The sequence below is a fragment of the Python bivittatus genome, unplaced genomic scaffold (genome assembly GCF_059951505.1).
Source record: "Python bivittatus isolate LINGU-HERP-01145 unplaced genomic scaffold, Pbiv_v1 ctg000070_np1212, whole genome shotgun sequence".
NCBI lineage: Eukaryota > Metazoa > Chordata > Lepidosauria > Squamata > Pythonidae > Python > Python bivittatus.
In genome coordinates, this window is record NW_028277034.1 from 20,354,457 (window position 1) to 20,373,920 (window position 19,464).

At 35.9% G+C, this 19,464-nt stretch overlaps 1 protein-coding gene across 2 annotated transcripts in view; it reads left to right on the forward strand.

Annotated features, from left to right (window-relative positions):
* The window catches only part of FBXW7 (F-box and WD repeat domain containing 7), a 145,826-nt gene that overhangs the window by 40,278 nt on the left and 86,084 nt on the right, over positions 1-19,464 (forward strand). For both annotated transcript variants that reach the window (XM_088132752.1, XM_088132753.1), the window contains exon 2: positions 4,788-5,345. In XM_088132752.1, coding sequence (XP_087988878.1) covers positions 4,857-5,345 — 489 coding nt within the window. In that variant the 5' untranslated portion in view covers positions 4,788-4,856. The remainder of the gene's footprint in view (positions 1-4,787; positions 5,346-19,464) is intronic.

Here is a 19,464-nt window from a genome sequence, read left to right on the forward strand (position 1 = left end):
ATTTGATAAGGGATCTAGAGAAGAACTCTTGTCAGTGACTAGGTTTTGACTAGACAGATCTGGAAGGTGTTACTAGATAACTTGACCCCAAGTTGTTTTGATAGGAGAAAAATTCTTTTAACATCCCTTCAAGGTGCTTTGCCTCTTCCCATCCAGTGTAGAAATGAAGCAAATGCTTGTGAAAGTATGAACTATTCCAACCATTCATATGGAACATAGAAATATGGCTAGCTAATGGCAGTGGAATTATGACCTGTGTCTGTATCATCAGACCACTTGGTTTTGGTGCTGGATGAGAAGGAAGAACTGTTGCATGTTCAATAAATATGCACATGAATTGTGGGCTGACAGTGGAAAAATGAAATTGGGAATTCTGTACTGTATTCATGAATTTCTACTCTCTTGAACTGAAGGATATCCACTGTTGCACCTGTTGCACTTTGAGGCTTGGGAGGTAGTCCCTTTTATAATGTCCAAGTGCTTCCAGAGACAATTTTTGTCTTTGAAGATCTGCATAGCTTGGCACCTGAATGCCTACAGAACTTTCTACTTCTAGTAGATCCTACGCATCCAGTGTATGCATCTCAGGTAGGGATGCTTAAGATTCCTCCCTATGAAATCTAGGAGAAAGTTAGAAACTTCTGTTTTTCTTAACTTGCCCTCAAATTCAAGGCTCTGTATAATACTTCATAGTGTAATTATACTATGGGCATCTTGTCCTTCTGCATTTTCTGTATTTTGGTTCTTGATTTTTCTGATTGACAGGATTATTTATCCAAAGCCTAACCTTTTCCTTCAGAGCTTAAAGTGGCATGCACAAGGTCTTCTCCCATTCATGTCAGCAACAAGTACATGAGGTATCTGAGTTGAGACCAAATGACTACCCAAAGTCACAGAGTGCTGCATAATCAAGCAGGAGTTAAACCTGGGTTTTCCTGGTCTCTTAATCGCAAAACTAATTTCTTAAGTAGCTCTGATAAGGAGACTGGAAGAAAGATCTAGAGGTGGCATCCTTAAATTTGAATCTTTTTTCCTAGAAATGTGCTTCAACCTTGGCCAAGAGTGATATACCAAATTGAATAGAAAGTAAATTAGAAATTTGGGCTTTTGAGATGGTTGTTAATCAGATAAAATAACTCTATGTCCTAGTAAACTATATTTTTGGACTTTCTTTGTATTCTAATTTTAGGTGAATCAACAATTAACAAAAAATATCCTCTCTCCAGCACAACCTCCTGTTATTTCAGCTGCTGAAACTTTATTTCATGAATAAATGTATACTTATGTAATTAAGATAATACAACTTAAACATTTATGGAAACAGTTATAGAGACATTTCCTTATAGATACTTCTGAGATATGTATACTTATTCTTTAGCTTCTATAAGAATAAAAAGTGTGTTTTAAAATGATGCATTAAAGATCTGGCTATGAGTTTCCTTACCTGATTACTTCACTTACATCCTATGCTTATTTAAAATAATTTGTCAGTTCCCTTAATAAGCAGAAAGAGTTACCCTCTAGTGGAGTAATGTGTAAATGCACCCGATTCTCATCTTTAGTCTCTAGCTTGAAATCAGTTTCAGTATTATTGTGTACTGTATGCAAGACAAATTTAGTGAATAAAAAAATATGTGTATACTACTAGCGGAACCATGCTTAGCAAGACAATAGTGATAATATACTATAGTAAGCTAAAACATGTTCATAACATCTCCCATAGAATCTTACATTAGCTGTTTAATTGTTGTATTATCTCTCTGTTCAAATAAAGCATTATTCCCATTACTTAACCGGTGTTGTATCTCCTTTTAACAAATTAAATTACTTGGGTTTTCAATGTTATTCTGTTAGTGTGTTATCATATTGTGTTGTGTTTTTTTGGGTCAGAATTTATAGAACCAGATAGTACTTCTGTGTGATCAAAGATCCTTTGACTTTGGTTTCTTGATTAGGACTCAATGCATGATGGGAATTCTAAAACAGTTTGGTTTAACTGGAGGAATTGAATCCCAATATTTCTTTGGATCCTTGCCATATTTTCATCCAGTTGTTATGCTAATGTTATATACTTAGCCAATTAAAAATGTCAATAGCTAATTCTTTATTGCCACTTAATATAAATTAGTATTCCACAATCTTGTTTCCTCTAGGACTACAAATCTTATCCCTACAGTCAGTATAGCAGAAAGGCAGGAAAGATTAAAAGTATAGTCCCATACTTCTGAAGACTATTATAAAGTATTCCTTTGAATTGAAGGTCTAGTTTAAATTAGAATGTAATATTTGACAAAACATTTATAACTTAAAGTATTTTTTCTATGCATATATGCATTTCATCTGATTTATATAAGTGTATAAAATTTTAAAAAGTTCATTGAAAACTCTCAATATCTCTTTATATTTTTATATACCGAACAGTGTTTCTTTATACTATATGCTAAACTTATATAAAATACTGTACCATCAAAATGATGACAAATGGCTTTAAAACCTATTTAATATGCATTCTGATTAGAAAGCCATGTCTTAATAAGTACTTCAGTTCCTGAATCTTTTTGAAAAATTAGGATTGGAGTCAATTATAAATGAGAAAACTTCATTTATACAGACCACTATTTTACAGTGTTTGTAAACCCAACTTACAGATATTCTATGCAGTTCACAGGAACACAATAGAACATAATAAAAACCTTATTAAACCAGAATGCACATTCAATTAAAATAGGATACAAAATCAAATTACAGTGGAATGCAGGTGCTGGATGTTAATCTTTGAAGGAAGAGCCAAGTCTGCTTTTTTAATGTTGACCAGAGTGGAGTCTATCCAGATCTCACAAGGGAGTTTATTCCACAATACTGGTGTAGCAATGGAGAAGCAATGCATCTGGGTCTCTGCAGGTCTCACATCTTGGGTTATAGCATCCCATCCCCTACAGAATAATCAGGCTATGAAATTATGGTGTATGTTACATTTTTAATAAACTTAGAATGACATCCTAGGTGGATGGAGGTGGGAGAATGTTTTAACTTCTATAGCAAGAGTGTCAGTGGACCTTATAAAAAATAAAATTCGTTTGAACTATATACCTAGTACATGGTATTTGATATCTGGACAACTTAAATGGATTCTTTGTGCCCTTACTATGGGCAAAAGACTGATATTGCAGCATTGGAAGGATAAATGTATGGCCCCATATATTCAGTGGATTGAAGACCTGATTGTACTTGCCACTTTTGAGTGGATTGCCTATAGACATAGACATAGTATGGACAAGTACAATGAAATACGGGACTCATTTGTACAAAATGCAGCAGGTTAAAAAAAATGATAGTCACATAAATGTATTGAATATATATATATATATATATATATATATATACACACACACACACACACACACACACACATCTGAATAATATTTGCATTTGATAAATATATATAGATTTGTAACTGTTTACTGTTATAATGATATACTATGCTGAGTTTTTTATTTTCTTTGTTGTAGTTTTGTCACTTTTTTGTAATAGCACTTTTTAATTTTTTTTCTTATTATTTTTGTGTTTTGTGTTTTCTTTTTCTTTTATTATTAATTAAAAAGCAATAAAATTTATTAAAAATAATCTTAGAATGACATTAACAATTATATTGGTCATGATAGTTTTATTATAAGCATTTAATTTAACTTATACATGGAACAATTTTATATTTTTCAAGATCTTTAAAATGTTATGTGGTGTTTACTTTTTTCTGTTAAAAAACTCGGTATAAATTTTGCATGCTGATTCCTTTACACAGATGTTTGGAACTTAATTTTTATTTATGTTCACCAAAGAATTAAAACTAGTACAGATTGCATTTTTGTTTGTCTCATAGAGATTGTGCTTTAATTTAGCAATCTGTAAGAATAGAAATAACCAACAACTCTATTGCTATGGTCATCACCGTTTCATTTTTTCCCCCTCCCTGCCTGGTTGGTTCAGCCTCTGACAATGTGAAAGTAGACTGAGCTTGATCATCTTCTGGTAGGAAGGAAAAAATTAGTGCTCATTTCTCTTACCATATACTCATCCAATGTATACACTTAGACTGACATTTGCTGAGCATGCATATATGTCCTGGCTCACAATAAAGTGGCATAACTTAGGTGCTTTATACAGATAATTCTTTCTACATTTTTACTGTAGCAGTTATGGTAATACTGTTAACTATAACGATTTGAAATTCTTTAAGAAGTTACAGAATGGTATTTGAATTGTTAAAACTTGTTGCACCTTTTAGCCAAATGTTTGTATAATTTTGAAAATCTTTCCCAAGTTTTTATGCTATCAGTTAAGTATATGTATATTTTGTCTGATACATTTCCATTCACCAAATATTACCATAATTAGGGAAAATACATTGCATAACCAGTTGTGAAATAGATTTTTCCAAAAATGATGTATCTCATTATTTATAATACTTAAATTGTAATTGACACTGCCTACAACGTCCAGTTTAAATGCAGTAGTCCATAAGAGTCATACTGTATTATTGTGGGCATATAGTATTTTGTTCTTAATCTTTCCCCCTATACTGTCACTTTAAAGTATGAAACAGTTTACTTATTAAAATGCATAGAAACAGATTTTGTTTGCAATACGTCTATTACAGTATAAAATTAAGTTGACATGCTACATCAGAAGTATTCTGTGCCAGAGAGATCCTTAATATCTAGATCTATATAATTAAGAGCATAATAAGGTTTATAATTGTTGTAACAATTCTCTTCTTCTTCTCTTCTCAGAATGTAAAAACTTTTGCATCTTCAGATAGTTTAGGGAAGGTCCAAGAAGTAGCAAACTGGCTTTTGGAAATGAATCAGGAACTAATATCTGTTGGCAGTAAGAGACGACGAACTGGTGGGCCTATTCGAGGTAATGCTTCATCAAGCCAAGTGGATGAAGAGCAGATGAATCGAGTTGTGGAAGAGGAGCAACAGTTACGACAACAAGAGGAAGTTGTTGCAAGAAATGGGGAAATTGGTGGCGGGCAACCTGGACTGTGTCATAGAAATGAATCTCAACACGAACCTTTAGAAGAAAACAACAACAGATTTATTGAAGTAGATGAAGAATACTCTGGCAACCAAGAAGAGGAGGAAGAAGATGAACATACTGGTGTACCAGAGGAAGAGGAGGACATGGAGGAAGAAGAAGAAATGGATCAGGACAGCGATGATTTTGATCAGTCTGATGAAAGCAGCAGAGATGAACAAACTAATTGTAATAGTATCACAAATTCAAATGGTAACATGGACTTAGCAATACATCAGCAGTCATCACCATTCTATATTAAGTCTAAGGTGAGTAACTTTAAATTCTTTTAAGTAAAGCGTTAGAATGTAGAGAGTAAATCCCTAAATTTTTTATTAAAGACGAATATATTCTATTTACTATCAACTATTTGTAGCACTGTTTAAATATTTTTCTTTGAAAGAATAATATTTGTAACTAAATAAAAATAGCATTGCTGTTTTCTCTTCTTGCTTTCTTAAAAATACGTGCTAAGATTTACTTCAGAATCATTTTTTCCTCCTTAAATTTCTGAACTAAATCGTAGTTCTGAATAGGTTTCTTATAATTGCTGAAACATCAGATTTTGCAGGAAAACATTTTAACTTCTTACCTTTATCTGTACTTCTGTATCTGTAAAGTGCTGATCAAATAGATTGTCAAAAACCTGGTTTATTATTTTTTTCTTATGCAGGGTTTCTATTGTTAAGAAAATGTTTTCCATTTTAATATTTATGCTTTTTATATATTAGAAACTGTGATATAATTATCTGTGATTTTGCTTGCATGACTTGCTAAGCCATAATGTAGTTAAGTCTAGCATCTGAATGTGAACCATGGTTTAAATTATTTAAGGAGGAATGCCTTAATTGTAATTTGTAATAATTATTTAGCATAGGTATACTCACTTAAAACACAGTGAAAACCCATATGTCAGGGATATGGTCTTCCAGAGCTTCTTTTCACCAGAGTTGTTAAAACTGGTATTATAGTTCTCTGCCATTCTGAGATGAGGAGTACTCAAAAATTATACTATAATTCCAATACTGGTCTACGACCATATTGAATTGAATTAATATAATTCCAAAAATAGACTTAACATAATTTTAAAAAGCAATAAAAATAAAAATATTCCTTTATCCCTAAGAAAGACCCCCTGTCAAAAACAATAACAACCACCATTTTAAAAAAATCTGGCCCATTCACTTTGCATTATGACATCTGCCCCAAAAAGTGTGATCCCTGTTGCTGTTCCCTGACATAGAATACATCTGATCTGTAGTTAACTTGCCCTTCTATCCTCTGCCATAAAAAAGAGGGGTTACAAAAGGAAATTTTCCTAGGTATAGGTCTTTGCTATTTCCAGTTCTGTTCTTCCCTATTTAGCCAATATGGCAGGTCACTGAAGTTTTTCGTTTTTAATTTGAGGTATTTACAAGTTAAAAGAATCAAGTAAAAAACAGGACAGGTTACATAGCTACCCATTACATAGCTGTGGTTTGTGGTCATGCACACCATGGTTGGATAGGTAGGTAGCTTACTAGTTGTAGTGCCAGATGTAGCTTAGCACATCTGTGAACACGTTCTATGGTTTATACAATTCCATTCCAAGTACAAACAGGGTAAGATGTCAGGGAGACAGTCTGTGAGTTATTGAAATTAACTTGAAATCCATTATTGAAATGAAAATAGTTAAATACTATTTCAAAGGATCTACAGTGTAAGTAACAACAGAAATGTAGTCTCTTATATTAAAATGTGAACTGAAAAAAAATCTCTAGAGGTTAATAGGAATTGCATAACTATTTTTAGCTAATCAAGAAAGAATGCGGAATAGTCTTGCCTCATCCTAGATTTACTTGCTTACAAACCTAATTTAATTTTGCAGTTGGCTTGGGTTCTTGAACCAAAAATTCATTTCCTTATCGCTTGACTATAGTACAGTACTATCTTTGTACACAAGCCATTGTCAATGTCATGCAGTTTAGTTTTTGCTCTAAGCAACACAGCCAATATTTTCCTTCTGTTAGTTGGATGATGATGATGCACAGTAGCATTTCATTTATTTGTTTGTTTGATTTATAGGGCCACCCAATTGACTAACAACTCAAGGCAGTTTTCAAGAAAGAAGGTTAAAAACATAAATTGACAAGGCAATAAAACATTACTAAGTAACTTCATAATAAGTGACTGTATGCTTCCTAAACTTGTTAAAAATGTCATTTTTAACTGTGAACACTAGAGGGTGCCTTCATATGACATTTTGTGATGCTCCAGTATAACATTTGTACTGTTTCTCATTTTCTTGATATTTTTGGAAAGGCAGTTTTAACATATGGAATACAGGTAGTCCTCACTTAATGACCTTAATTGGGATCGGCAACTGTCGCTAAATGAAGTGGTCATTAACAGAAACACCATGTGACCACCCCACTTCACAACGGCCGTTCTGGCAGCCCCTGTTATATTGTTAAAAGAATCCCACAGGTTGTTAAGCTAGGACCCCAATGCAAGCCATTCCCAGCTTGGTCACTTCCAGCCCCAAGCCTTGGTTCTTCCAAGGCAAGGGACTGCTCCCCTTCAACTCCGCTCACCTGCCTGCCCCCCATCTCTGCCCATTTGGCTTCCCTGCACAGCATGAAGAGGCCACTGTATTTCCCTGCCCATGGCCTGGCACGCCAAAAAGCCCCTGAGCCGCAGTATGCCAAGAAGCTCCTAAGCCGCTGTGCAGCAAGCAGCCCAGAACCACAGCATAGCTAAAAGTCCTGTTGCTGTGCCTCTGGGGCAGTTTCCTGCACCATGGCAAAGGGGCTTCTTGCCCCAAGCAGTCCCTGAGCTGCAGCATGGCAAGCAACCCCCGAGCCATGGTGCAGCAAGAAGCACCTCCTTAGAAGACTACCTCCTCCTGTGTCCCATCAGTGGCTTACCAAATGAGAAGTACCCCACATCACTCACCTGGGTCCATCTTGCAGGGACGCTGTGACGGTCGTAAGTTGAAGGACTGGTTCTGAAGTCCATTTTTTCAGTGCTGTTGTTACTTTGAATGATTGCTGAATAAATGGATGTTAAGTGAGGACTATTTGTAATTGTTTCTTATACATATGTAAATTATTAGTAACAAATTATGGATAATTCTTCTATCCTAAAGTTTGACAACAATAATGTAATTAAAATAATGGAATGGGATGACATTTTAATATAATATTTTTCCCGATTTTGGGGTTTTTGAAGATAACATCCAAACAAATTGATAAGGAATCACTTAGATTCCATCCAATAAAAAGCATTTGAATGGCAAATATTTTTAGAGCACGGACTTTTCTATTTACATTACTCTGCAAGGACTGAAACTGTAATACTGTTATGCAAGTTGCTACCAATTTGAAGCAAGTGCTTCATGTAATGATCAATTTGTATTTGTGTGTATGTTTCAGAGCTGAGTTTTTTTGGCATCTCAGATAATTTTTAAAATTAATTATAGAACCGGCCAAGGCACCTGAGTGTAAAGAATAAAGCATTAGATTGGGAATATATTCAATATTTTCTATAATTGTGTATTTTCAATATCCTTATAAATTAAGATTCCACAAGCTTACAAATAATAGGTTATTTAATATGTAATTTGTTCTTTCCATTTTCTTGTGTTTGTCTTGTGGGTACATGACTCTTTAGACAGATTGATAGATTTATATCTTGCCTTTTTTTCTGGAGGTGAAGATGATGTATAGAACATTCCCTTCTCCAATTTTTCCTCAAACAACAACCCCATGAAATACATTGAGAGAGTGTGACTGGCCCCAAGTCACTCACTCAGCTTCCATATAAAACGGTAGACTTGAATCTTACTCTTCTCAGTGCAGAACCTTAACCAAAACACATTAGCTTTAACAATGCTGTATTTAGCATTTTGAAACATAAACAGATACTGAGTATTATGTCAAAAAAAAAAAGAAAAAGCTTGCTTTTCTGGATGGAAATGCTTGTACTTCTTTAAATGAGGCTTAAATATCTGGCCTCAGTTCTAGCTAAAATGGCAAAATTAAGAGGGAAAATTAAGAGTATTGATATATATTCCTTGCAAGTTTTATACTTGGATAAAGTGAATAGAGACTACTAAAGAATCAGTGAGGATTTACATGGAAAAGATAATGCTCTATTTCAAAGGATACACAGGGATGTGTAAGCGTTCCCTTCTCCTTCAAAGCTGTTATGAAAATTGTGATGTTGAGAAAAATCTTAAAGGATACTTACCAAGTGTTTATGTAGATGCTGAACAAATTGGTCATTTATCCTCAACACATCTGTCTTCATTGAAGAGAGATGAATATACTGTATTTGTTTAAATTGGGAGTCAATAACAATGCTGTAGTTCATTCTGTTGCTGAATATTTAAGCTTTTTTATTTTTAATTTAAATCTATTCTTATTTATTTTATTTATACATCAAATTTGTCACCACTCATTTTGTTAAAAAAAACAAAAACAAACCCGACTTTGGACAGTTTACAGAGGAACTAAAATCAGTTAAAATTCCTGCTAGCATTATCACCATCTTATGGTTTATTTGAAACTACTTTTAAAAAGTCTCTTTTTAATGTCTTTATTTGGAGACTCTGTTTTGCAAAGTCTGAAGCAGTATCCATTTGAGAAATATAAACCACTCCCTTGACTAGAGAGCTTCATCAGTTTCAGCTGCTTGGAAAGAGAGATCACCCAGAAGCTCCAAGTGGTCCAGAATGCAGCAGTGGGAGCAGTGATGAAATGCCTCTGTATGCCCATGTAATACATCTGCTTTGTGAGCTGCACTGGTTGCCGGTTTGCTTCTGGTGTGATTCAAGGTGGTATTTGTTGCCTATAAAGCCCTACATGGCATAGGGCCTGGTTACTTGAGGGACCGCCTGTCTCCTATAGTATCTGCCCAACCACTTGATCTTGTAGGGTTGGCACACTCTGGGTTCCTTTGATTAAACAATGTCATCTATCAGGACCCGGGAAGTGTGCCTTCTCTGTAGCAGCACCTGCCCTCTGGAATGAGGTTACACCCAAGATTCGGATGTCCCCTATTCTACTGTTGTTTAGAAGAGCCATGAAGACCTTCACCCATGCCATTGGTAAGGGAGAGTGAGACTTCTCACTTTATTCTATCTAGTCTGTTGCACTTGCCATCTTTTATTTTATCAATTCTATTGTAATTTATTTGTTGTGAGCCACCCAGAGTCACTGGGAGTCAGGCGGCATACAAGTATTATTACCATGTGAACAGCAGCATTACCCCTTCCATCACTTTGTGATGTCAATTAAATTATTATTTGCATGTATATGTGAAGGCTTTCAGATGTTCCTGAATCCTGATAGTATAGGGTTTAGGTTTGTATGGCAGTGTGCGTAAACAAAGTTGATGAGGTATGAGGTACTTGTGAGAATCACTCTCACTTAAGTTGGTTTGTGAAAGGCATCCATAAGAGGTCTTGATGCTTGAAGAACTGTGCTCTTGTTATATACATCACAAGCATTATAAAGCAAACCATGATAATAAAGAAAAAAAGGCCTTAGTGGAATGTTCTCCAGCAGTATACTGGACTATCAAATAAAATCTTTATTATGGCCATAAGGCCAGCAGACAGAAAGAAATAAAATAGTTAAAAATGAAGATTTATAACATTAAAAAATTAATATAGATTTTCCAGACCCAAGGGGAAGTGGATAGTAGATAGAAAATGCAGAATTGGGCAGTACAGAAGTATATTTCTGAAATGTGGTCAATCAGGAGAAAGGTCAAATAGAATTCATGATCTATCTCAGGAAATTTCTTCAGGATAGGATAAATAAAAGATGTCCAGGATTTCCTGTAGAGAAAGCAGTGCAAAAAAATGAGCTGTCCATACAATTACATACCCATTGAAGAAGGGGAATATTTTTGTAATGCTGTAACAAGATGCCATAGGACAATGGCATTGAACTAAAAAATTCAAGATCTCAAATCAGTTGAAAAAAAGGTGCTGATGCTGACTCTGAAGAGATGCCAAACTTGTCTGGACTCAGAAACTAAACAGGATTGGGTTGATTAGTATTTGGATCAGAGACCATCAATGAATGCTAGGCCTGTACACTAAATTAAGAATTCAGAAAACATCTTGGAAGAACACAATGGGAAATTGCTTTCATAACAGTGTCTAGCAACCAGATATTGAGGTCTGAGGGCATTGTTACCTTTCTTGCTAAAAGTTCTATGTGCAGAATTGAATTATCTAGACAAACCCTAGTAGTTGGACTTAACTTGGCAAGCTCAACTTCCTTCCTCAGAGCTTTTGCCTTTATTCTTTAAAGTACCCAAGGCTCCTCTTGATTTCAGTTGGACTTGGTAAGTGAATAGAGTCATCCACTACTTTGTGTGAGAGTTATTTCTCACACTGATAAAAAGACTGACAGGCATCAACATTTTTATGTATTTATTTATTTATTTGATAAATTTATATAGCCGCCCATCTCATATACATGACTATGAGCAGCGTATAAAATTAAAAACATGAAACAACAGAAAATCATTAAAAACATTAAAAACAATAAATACTTGCAAATTTAAAAATAATGAATACGTGCAAACTGCCCCTCCTTCCCCAAAGAAGCAGGAATGCATAGAAAGAGTGGTAGGAAACAAACATGGTTTTGCCACTTTAAAGTTGTCTATATGTAGGTTTTTAGAGCACTCACCGGAATCTTTCTTTTAATAGATTCTAATAGATTCTATTAACCAGAACTCTAGGGAACTAGAGATGATCTTTAAAAGTTTACACTAAGTAAAGAGATCTTAATTTGCCGATCTAGCCAACTTTTAGTACAGAACAGTTAGAGGCCGCCAACATGTAGTGATCTACTCCAATTGTATAATACTGCACCTTCACCTGGATCATATTGGGATCGGGAACTCAGATGCTAAGCAATGCAGTTGTAAAGTGAAATATCACATGACCACACTGATGACAGTTCTGGCAGTCCTAGTTGCTGTTAGGTGAATCCCACAGTCACATGATCACCATTTGGAACCTTCTGCCGGCTTCCCCATTGACTTTGCTTGTCAGAAGCCAGCAGTGAAGGTCGCAAATGGCGATCCTGTGACTGCAGGATGCTGCAACATGATAATTGCAAGCCAGTTGCCAGGCGCCCAAATCGCAGTCATGTGACCATGGGGATGTGATGGCTGCAACTACAAAGACCGGTTGTAAGTCCCCTAATTCAGTGCCATTGTAATTTCAAATGGCCTCTGAATGAGCTGTCGTTAAACAAGGACTACCCGTAGTTCAATTTTTAGCCACTTTTCTATTCAGAGGGCACATAAGACAGCTTAAATGCTGATCTGAGGGAAGTTATTTACAGAGGATTTTAAAGAACTATCAGTCTTAAATAAGCTACATTAATATCATAACTCACAAGGGCTTATCTAAAATGGGTAGCAGAAACTGACTTGCATCAGAGCAGTAAAACATGTAAGGATATCCTCAATTTCCTGCGGGCTGAACTCCCCAAAACGTTGAATACCAGATCATAAAGAACCCTGTAACAGTATCTTAGTTCGCAAATGGGAGAATTCTGTAATTCATGTACCTTCAGGTGTTTAAATGAGTAGTTTTTAAACCTTCCAGTCCAGATGCATATGGAGTTGTAATGTTAATAAAAATGCAGTTTATTATTATATAAAAACTAATTCAGTAAATAATTGCTGTGTTTGTGTTTGAGTACAACATTCTGTGCCTATTCTACATGAGTGCACATGTGAATACTTAGTGTAAGTCTAATTTAACCAAAAATATCCTACATGGCGTTTATCAATCTCTCTTTTAAATATTACTCAAAGTTTCCTTTATATGCTCCCTTCTCCCATAGTTGGTAATCTGATCACAGATTTTTGCTAACTTCCTTCCTAGCTAGCAAGAAGGTACTATCAGTAGCTATCCAGTCACTTTGTTCCCAACAATATCTTTTGGACCCTGGAAAAAAAAAACCTTCCTAATTGCCTCGGCCTCTTATGTTCCTTATTTAAAAACTCATTGCCAAATTGCAGATGCACCAAGGATTTTTTCTAAATGCTTGTGTGCCTTAGCTTCACACTTATCTGTCAGAGAAAAAGCCCTTGACATTTGCAATACAAAAACAGGGTTTTTTTAATTAAATGACAGCCATCCACACCTTAGCTTAGATTCCTCTCATTACACCTAAACCAAGTCCTTATAGTGCTAAGAAGCTGTAATGTTAAGGATGATTCCCAAATTGTAGAGGGAGGCAGGGATAAGTGAATGAATATGAAAGTTGTTAACAGATAAAAGTGACAATAAAGTCTCAGCCCTGAGAAAATAGTAACCATTAGGAAGAGACTTAATGTAATGTTAAGGATGATTCCCAAATTGTAGAGGGAGGCAGGGATAAGTGAATGAATATGAAAGTTGTTAACAGATAAAAGTGACAATAAAGTCTCAGCCCTGAGAAAATAGTAACCATTAGGAAGAGACTTAAAACAAGTCCCCCTTGATTCTGCATGGTAGGAGAGAGGGAAGCTCTGGCAGGCTCTTAAGATTCTGTTAGCCTACAATAATAGACTTCCAATAGTCCTTACGGTGTCTTTTTTTGGCCTGGCCTATCTTGAGGGTCTGACACTAGTGGAGCATATAGAGAGTCTGTGTTTTAATTGCATTCACTTCTGCTCACTTGATTGAACACTGCCAGCTTTCATCTGATGTAGTATCAAAATAATGCTACAGATACCTCCCTTGTTTATTCCAGGAGTCATAAAAGAGGTTTCTTTTCATCTTACACTTTTAAGTCTGTGCAAGATGAGGAAAAAAAAGTGGCATGCGTGTTGACACCCCTGTATATATAAAAGTCTACAGCCATGTATAAATCTGATTCACTTTTTATGGTCTATCAGGATGGATCAAAGGGAAGGAATGTCTCAGTCATTTTTAAGTAATTGAGAGACCGTGAGGCTTTGTGCAAGAATCAGCCAAACATAGCTCAAATCATTCAGTGAGGGGATTTCAGCAGCTTTCAGGAATTTTCCCCACTAGAAAAAAATTATAAGGCAACAATCTGATTATCAGTTGCTGTCTTCTCCAGATATCACAGAATCAATGCATGACAAATCTTTTCTTAATATGGGAGTGCTGTTTATCTAGGTGCCTGATCATGCAGTGCAACTGCCACTGCTTGGTTAAAATGGCTTCTGGTTTATTTCCTCTTGATGTTCATGCTCAAATAACTTATAGGCAGAAAAGGCTATAAATTATAGTATTTAGTTTATGGAACTGATTGAGAAATACAGTGAGTTCCTTTTTTAAAGTTTAGTTAATATTGTTATCATTTTTACCCTGCTCTGTGCCTTAAAAAAACTCCAAAAGTGATTTATAAGGTTAGTGGTAAGACTAAGTCTTATAATTTAAACCCTATAATTGGTACAGAAATCCAAATTAAACCATTTCTGACAGATGGCTCTCTAGACTGAGCTTGAGCACATCTGGCAAAGGAGAGCCTACCACTTCTCAGGACTATTGGTTTTGTTAAACTGTTCTTTTTTTCTAACTTTCAATTGAAAACTGTAATCCATCATTTCATGTTCTTCACTCTGGAACAATAGAAAACAAGTTTTGACCTTCAATATGACATTCTTTCAGACCCTTGAAAAGGGCTTTCATATCCCACCTCAAGATATGATATCTTCTCAAGTCTAAACACCCCATTTCCATCAAGGTCTTCAAATAATTTTTTTCTAGTCACCTAATCATACTGTTTGTTCTTTGCTCTTTCTGAACATGTTTGTCTGCATCCTTCTTTAACCTCTTTAACTTAATCTGGACACAATAGTCAACATACCTTAATCTGGACAATAGTGTGTATGTGTGTGTGTGTGTGTATAAATTAAAGAAAGATTGCCTGAATGATTGCACATATATTTTATTTGAAAGGTGTACCAGGACACAACAAAACAATCACCAAACAAATTCTTCAAGAGCAACTGTAGTAGTTATTCTAACAGCTGGTACTATCCTAAGACAACCAAAGAGTTTAACTTAATCATCACATAAATCATGTTATATCCAATAAGGATTGGAGTAACATTTCTAGAATGTTTGAAGAATGCAAGATGATGCAGCTGGGTTTATGTTACATACTTGAAATACTTTCTGGAATATTTTAATGTAGGAATGAAGACAAATGTTCCTGAAACACTAATTTAAAACAGGTAGGGGAAGTGAACTAGGAATTGCTGTTTTCTTTGAAGAAATGCTGATGTTCTGTGCACAAAAATATACCTCCCAACTGTTTAACTAATGTATTTCATGATCACATACTTCATTCTTTTCTTGCAGAATTGTATGAGTTATTTACACACACACAGACACGCACACACAGTGTGCATAGCACATATAGTGTAACAAGAAGGAGGAGAAGAACTGGATTTACACATTGTGCTAATCCATTAGGTAATTTGTTTAGTTTGGGATTAGCACTTGATTAACTGAAGTTTATTCTACAAATGATTGCTTAAAATGTTGCTAAACCAATCAAAAAATGGCTTTTTCTTAGATGAAACTGTAACTTTTCCCTTCTCCCACCAGTTTGCAATACTCTTCCAGGTGAATTATATCACCTGAAACCAAAATAAAAGGGATATGGTTTATTCTAGCAATATATCCTGTAATAGTCTCTTAGCATTCTGGTATCTACACAAAAAAGAGATTAATTTGTGCTTAGATATTTCACAGAGAGATGCTGCTGGTACAGCAGAAAGCTGTATATTAGGTTTATTGATACTGAGATTTTTATGTGCCACGCTGAGCATCTTATAGCAATGAATAGTAATTAAATAGCAAGCAGTATTTTCAATAAAATATAAAAATAGGGTATTTTTTTTTAATTAAAATATCAGCATGAGGTAAGGAAAACATGTTTAGAACATAAATATTCATGAATGATGAAAAGCTTCTGTGCTTTTTGGATAAGATGTTTCCCAAATTTCATGTAGGCACAAAATTGTATTATCCTTTAAAATTTCTCATTAATATCTGTCACTCTGCATCCTACTAGCAGTTTTTGTTTGTGGTTAGCTCTCAGTAAACTCAGAATTATGTGAGCATGAGATTTTGTACAAGTGCATTTACTTGTTCAGTATAACAGGAAGGTCACTTCCTATTTGAACAGGAATCCTATTGAAAAGCTGTTGCATGTTGCTACAAGAAAATTCGAAGTATTTCAAATAAAATATTACTTCACTTCAATGACTTTATTTTTGCACTGTAGACTTTCTGACACAAAACAAAATATGTTTACTTATATCATGTATTACAATTAAGTTTTTAAATAGATGCAGAAGTTTCAAATCTAAGTGCGTATGAGTATAATCTATAAAAATATATTTCTAAATAAATGCCAGATGTTTTGTATTAAAGATCTCTCTCTCTCTTTACACACACACGCACACACAGAGTACTGTTACGAAAATAAAATATGCACAGAAAATTTAAACATAAGTTATGTCTCAAACGGGAATATGCCGTTTCCTAGTTGTTTACATTGAGAAAAATGTTGGCATCACTGATACTTCCAGTCTGAAGAATTTAACAGCAGTATCCTTGGGAGGAGTCCAGATCTTTGATAATAGTGGGGTTAAAGACTTAAAGCCCCTTTCCTATGTCTTAATCCCAGTTCAGATTTCTGGGTCTCCCAACAAGAGGTAACAGTTAAATATGTGATCAGCATCACATCTAACTTAGAATATCTGTTGTGAACAATTAAATAGTTTGTTTAAATTTGTGTGGTAAGCTACTATGTACATTTCACATAGAGATTCTGTTATTTCAAAGATACATTGAGATAATTTAATGTTTTAAAATACATAATTATGTAATATATTCATAAATTTTGTGGCATAGTGCTATAAAGTTGAAGAAGCAGTTTATAACAGATGAGTAAGAAATGAGTGTAAATATGGTAGTGCACACTCATAACCATTTGAAGACAGTTGTTCTTCAGTAAACATACTATAAAGTTCTAGCAACTTCTTCATCCTCTACTTACTTGGAAAGGACCATCAAGCTTCAGTATCTCTAAAGCAATTGCAAAAATGATCCCTGAAAATTAAGGTACAAGTTTTAGTTATACAAATAATAAATTTATTCTGTCAAATAAATAAATTTTAACAAGAATGCTGTTATTGTAGGATATTAATTAAAATTTCTTTAAAATAGAAGGTTCCTCTCTTAAGTTCCAGTTATTTTTTATTCAGTTTATATACAGGTAGCTGCCTATCTCACATTTGTGACTCTGGGTGGCTCACATAATTAAAAACAACCAATAATGAAACCAATATAGAAATCACATAAAAAACAACCCCTTTTAAAAGCAAATTAAAAACCCAATTAAAAACCAAAATTAAAACAGAGAAACATTAAAAGCAGGCAAGTGATTGGATCAATCAATATAGCCATTTAGCAGGCTCCAAACCATAACCGTATCCCCAGGCATGTTGGCACAACCATGTCTTTAGGGCCTTTTGGAAGACAAGCAAGGTCAGGGCCAATCTAACTTCTGGGGGGATTATGTTAGGTGGGTGCTGAGGCAGAAGAGGCTCTCCTCCTGAGTCCTGTCAGATGACACTCCTTAATAGACGGGACCTGTAACATGCCTTTTCTGCTGGACATGATGGGATGGGTAGATGTAACCAGGGAGAAGTGGTCCCTCAAATAACCTAGTCCCATGCCATGTAAGGCTTTATAGGTTATTATCAGCACCTTGAATTGAATCCAGAAGCAAACTGGCACCCAGTGCAGCTTGCTGAACAGAGGTGTAACATGCACTGATCTTTAAGCACACATAGCTGCCTGCACCGCTGCATTTTGCACCAGCTGAAACTTCTAGATGCTCTTCAGGGGCAGCTCCATGTAGAGTGCATTACATTAATCCATTTGGGAGGTGACGAGCATGAGTGACTGAGAGTAGAGCCTCCTGGTCCAGGAATGGGTGCAGCTGGCGCACAGCATGAAGCTGCACAAAGGCACTCCTGGCCAGAGGTCATACAAAAGTGTGACCAGTACTGTTTCATTCCCATACCACAGTCTGAAACCTGACCAGAAGGGGTCCAGATAATCCGCTTCATCCAAGATTTCTGAAGCTGTTGCATTACCACATTGGAGACTAGATGAAAATTGTACAGAAATATTGGGTATAGCAATGGTTTCTTGAGGAGGAGGCGAAAACCACTGCTTCCTTAAGAGGCAGAGGGACACCCCCCTAACCACATGTCACCTTCTTGGAGGCCTTTGCCAACAGGAGGGGTACGGATCCAGGAAACAGGTGGCTGAGTTCACAGTCACGAGGACCTTGTCTGTTTCCTCAGGCCCAACAGGTTCAAATTCCTCCCAGATAACATGACAAGACTGTGCCCCAGGCACCTCCACAGGACCTGTGCCAAGGCTGGTGTCCAGCTGGGAGAGAATCTGAGCGATTTTGTCCAACAGATGCTCTGCAAATTCCTTCACACAGCCTTGTAGGTGAACCCCTGAGTCCCTTTTACTCAAGAGGGCTCAGGTCACCTGAAACAAGGTCATCGGTCGACTATCTGCGGACACAATAAGAGCAGAGAAGTACTGGCACTTCACCGCCCTTATCACCGTAAGGTAGGCCTTAATAGTGGTTCTAACCTGTGTTTGGTCGAGTTCACTCTTTGTTGACCTCTAGTGGCATTTCATATCTCTCTTAATTTGCTTCATCTCCCTTAACTCTTTTGTGAACCATGGAGAGTGGTGGGATCCATGGGAGGGGAGAGGATACTTGGGCAGGATCCGATATAATGCCTCTGCTGCCCTCCTATTCCAGGAGATGACCAAGGCCTCAGCTGGAGCATGAAGCAGACCATCAGGAACAATCCTCAACTACCTTTGGAACCCATCTGGGTCCATCAGACTCTGGGGGCAGACTGATCTAATAGGTCCTGCTTCCCTGAAATGGGGGCCCTTGCCAGAGAATCCCATGGTTACCAAATAGTTGTTATTACTGTGACCAAGAGGAGGATCAGCATGCATAGCTGCTGGAGCATCTTCAGCAATGATCATTGGCTTCAAAATGGCAGACATGACTGTGCAATCAAAGCTTTATCCCTCTCTACATGTGTGGAATGTATGTTGAAAAGGGGTGGTGTTTTTATCACCTGGTCACATCCATCATTTTGAAGCTCACTGATTTTTGTTGCAGATACATCTGCATTGGAAGGCACAGGTTTAGTCAGAGCCATGCATAAATAAAATTAGGAGTTATGGTAGGTAGAGGCACACTGGTAGTGAGAGTTAAAATTGTCTGTTCAAAGCAGAATGTTTATGATTTGACAATACATAAAATCATATTTTTCCACTAAACCTTTCAACAT